The sequence below is a fragment of the Microcebus murinus genome, chromosome 1 (assembly GCF_040939455.1).
Source record: "Microcebus murinus isolate Inina chromosome 1, M.murinus_Inina_mat1.0, whole genome shotgun sequence".
NCBI lineage: Eukaryota > Metazoa > Chordata > Mammalia > Primates > Cheirogaleidae > Microcebus > Microcebus murinus.
Genome location: NC_134104.1, coordinates 47327282 through 47330777, shown reverse-complemented (window position 1 = coordinate 47330777; position 3496 = coordinate 47327282). Strand labels below are relative to the sequence as shown.

General features: G+C 34.6%; 1 protein-coding gene across 1 annotated transcript; it reads right to left on the bottom strand.

Moving 5' to 3' along the window:
• Positions 1–1039: 1039 nt before the first annotated feature.
• LOC142872945 (nucleosome assembly protein 1-like 2) lies at positions 1040–2493 on the bottom strand. Its single transcript, XM_076006727.1, is given in 2 exon segments — positions 1040–2460; positions 2462–2493. Coding segments are annotated over 2 exon segments (1371 nt in total). The 3' UTR covers positions 1040–1121.
• Positions 2494–3496: the final 1003 nt, after the last annotated feature.

Genomic DNA, 3496 nt, shown 5'->3' with positions numbered 1-3496 from the left:
AATCTTAAAATGCACTAACAAATTGAGCTTCTTCTTGTGTCTAATATTTTTAATATATAGTCTCTTGGATTTTATATGTATAAAATTATGTCATTTGAAAATAATGATAACTTTTTTCTTTCTACCTAGAATATATATTTCATGTTTTATTTTCTTATTTATTGTCTTGGCTTGAATCTCCAAAACTGTCTTGATAGTGAAAATATTTTCATCTTATTCCAAACACAAGAAAGAATATCTTTAAGTTTTAGATAACTAATATGATTGTTTATATTAGTTTCTAACATGTTTCCTCTTTTTTTTTTTTAACATAAAACACTCTGAAATTTTTATTCATTTTATTTTGCAGTGAAGGAACATGAAATATCATTCCAAAAAGATAAAGTTATCACTTTCAATGAATGAGTCAATATACTACAGGAAAAGAGAATTATGCACTGTAATCATGGTTTATATAATCACATAGAACAATATATGCAAGCTTTTGAATATACTGTGATTAAAAGTTTGCTGATGAACAATAATATCAATATGACTAAGTTTCATTATTTATCACAGTCACATAAAGTACAAGAGCCTATGAACGAGCTGTTATTAACAATAAATATAGTTTTGTCTGGAATTCTTAACCATATGCAGGACTTTTTTTTTAAAGCATTTGAGTTTTAAATTCTGCTGCATTTCTACTGCAAAATGAAGCAGGCACAACAAAATTAAACCCACTAGCCAAAGGACCAAGAAAACAAAAATAGAAAAAAAACAAAACAAAACAGCAAAACCCTTGGGGTGCTTCCCAGGATTTTTTTTCTAAACAAATATTGATCTCATTTAGTATTTCTGATAATATTCACAGTCACAGATTAATAGCTACATGACAAAGGACTTCAGAAGGATTAAACTACACAGCACTATATTAATGTCTTAAATCATTTACCACAGTATACATTTCTTGAAAATATTCTATTACTAAAATGCAAGGTCAAATTAATATTTTAACTTTTTTCTTATATTTCTGAAGCATGTTTTAACTGACATTACAAGAAAAATACAGAACACACAACTTCTTATATCTTGAGTAACTGGATCTAGGCAGTTAATTTCAGGGCCATGCATGCTCTGCCTTAGCGATCAATGTCTTCTACTAATGCCTCAAGATTTTTGCAACAGGCTTTAACCTCCTCAATTGCAGCCATCCAGTTATCATAAATAATTTTGTCATAAATTGCATCATTAACTTCCCTAACTACCCCCTCCTGCTGAGATTCAACTGCATCGCCTGAGAAAAATAATACTGATCTTGGGATTATGTAAGTATGTAAATTGTGACCAAGTAAAAAATCATCATTTTTATCCCCTCCATTTGAGCTGATTCCATGAGGAGAGAAAAAATTGAAGAATGAATCCTTGGGAAAGTCTTCGGTCACAGTTCGGATGGTTCCCCAGATCCGATGTTTCTGCTGCTTTTTGATGGTTTTCAAAGTGACATTCTTTCCTTCATTCCAGTCTATCTTGCAGCCTGTGGAATACTCAATCGCAGTTCCCCTATAGGGATGGGGATCATAATAAGCTAGCCTTGACTTCAGCACATAGGTCTTTGTCAACAGCTCATTTTTGAAATATTCATTGGGTTTGAAGTGAAATTCTAATGTGAAACTGAGAGGCTCATCAGGATCTGAAAGCTTCACTTTAATATCTGTTAGGAGCTTCAGAATAGGCTCATCATATTTCTTAATCAAAGGAGTGAGTGTGTCAATGTTTTTTAAGACAGTCAGCCAAAAATCAGGAATTCCCTTAGGATCCTCTTCTTCCTTTTTCTCTTCCCCAGTATCCTCAATGTCGTCGTCGTCGTCATCATCATCATCCTCAATAGCATAATCATAATAATAGTCCTCATAACCATCATCCTCGTCCACATACTCATGCACCATACCCTCCTCAGTACCATACATCTCTTCCTCATCATACATTTCCTCATCGTCATAGTCCTCAAAGTCTGATTTATATTCACATTCCTCTTCTGTGGGTTCATAGATTGCATTGATGATCTGCCGTCTTTTTTCCAGTAAGGGCTGACACATTTCAGCAAACTTTCTTTCAATGTCATGAAATTCCCTCAGGAATTTGGACTCTAAGTTGGCCGCTCTAGTTTGAAGCTTTTTAAGGGCCAACACGCGGTACTTAACTTTCACAGGTAGACTTTCAACAAAATCTGTGTCTAACAGATAACCAATAAGTCCTTTTGGACGGTCTGGGTCTGAGTCCTCCTCATTCTCGCCACCTTTTCCCTCGTCTTTCCCGGACTCAGCGGCAGCATCTTCACCTTTCTCCCCTTCTTCCCCGAGCCCAGCGGCGGTGTCTTCACTGCCCTTCCCATCGTCTGCAGGCCCAGCAGCGGCGTCTTCACCGCGCTCCCGATTTTCCCCCGGCCCCTCCATCGCTGTGTTATTACCAGCCTCTTCTGGACAGTTCCTTGTGGTTGGCTGACTCGACCATTTTTCAAAGCACCTTACACGCCTAAGGTGGCTACCACCAAGATCAGGAGACCTGACCTCCGCAGGAAAAGACTCACCGAATCCATGTTTCCTCTTTTTACAAACCTAATACATGAAACTTAATTAATCAAAACTCTTTGATTTGGTTCATGATATACTTCTCATCATTGGTCCATGAATAGTCCTCCTTTCTGTTTAGCTTGTTAAGGCTATTTCTTCTAGTCTTATTTTACTTTGTATTGAACTAAATAAAATTTCTCTCCAACATGTATTAATAGAATTTTCCTCTTTTAATCAATTATCAGACTACTTTTTATTGTGCTATATTTCTAGACTAAATTTTATTTTACATATAATTTGTCAAATATTCATTTGTAATTGATTTACCTATATTTGTTTAGGGTTTTTTTCTATTTATAATTTTGCATAAATTTAATTGTCTTTTTTGTGGCCTTTGTTAGGCTTTGTAATTAGGATTACCTATTCGTATTTTATTAAAGAATAAACAAAGATACCAAAAAAATGTACTTTGACAATTAGTTGATGAACTATTTATGCCTCTAATGTTGCATCTTCTTCCCCAGAATATTCGTAAAAGCAGCGAAGTAACCTTTATATTGAATGGTTTACATGCACTTTCACCTTCAGGTAACCCTCAAATTACATCTTATTGCCCTAGGAAATTTTGTTCCATTAATGAGCCATATCTCAGTCAGTTTCAGATCAAGTCATCCTTAGTAAGGTAGACTGTGAATACAGTCATTCAGCAGCCCAAATCACCCATACAAGTTGGTTAACTTACTATACTATATATTTTTATCATCATTATGTAACTTACACACATTAAACTATCAATATTCACTATTCCTTAGGGAAAACAATTATTTTTTGTTCAACTCACAACCCAGTTCTAGTCTCTAAATTTCTGAGGTATTTGTTTAAGGTTATTTATTTTGAGACCTAATTTCTTTCTTCCAAAAAGAATCTCTGTAGACTTATCAATC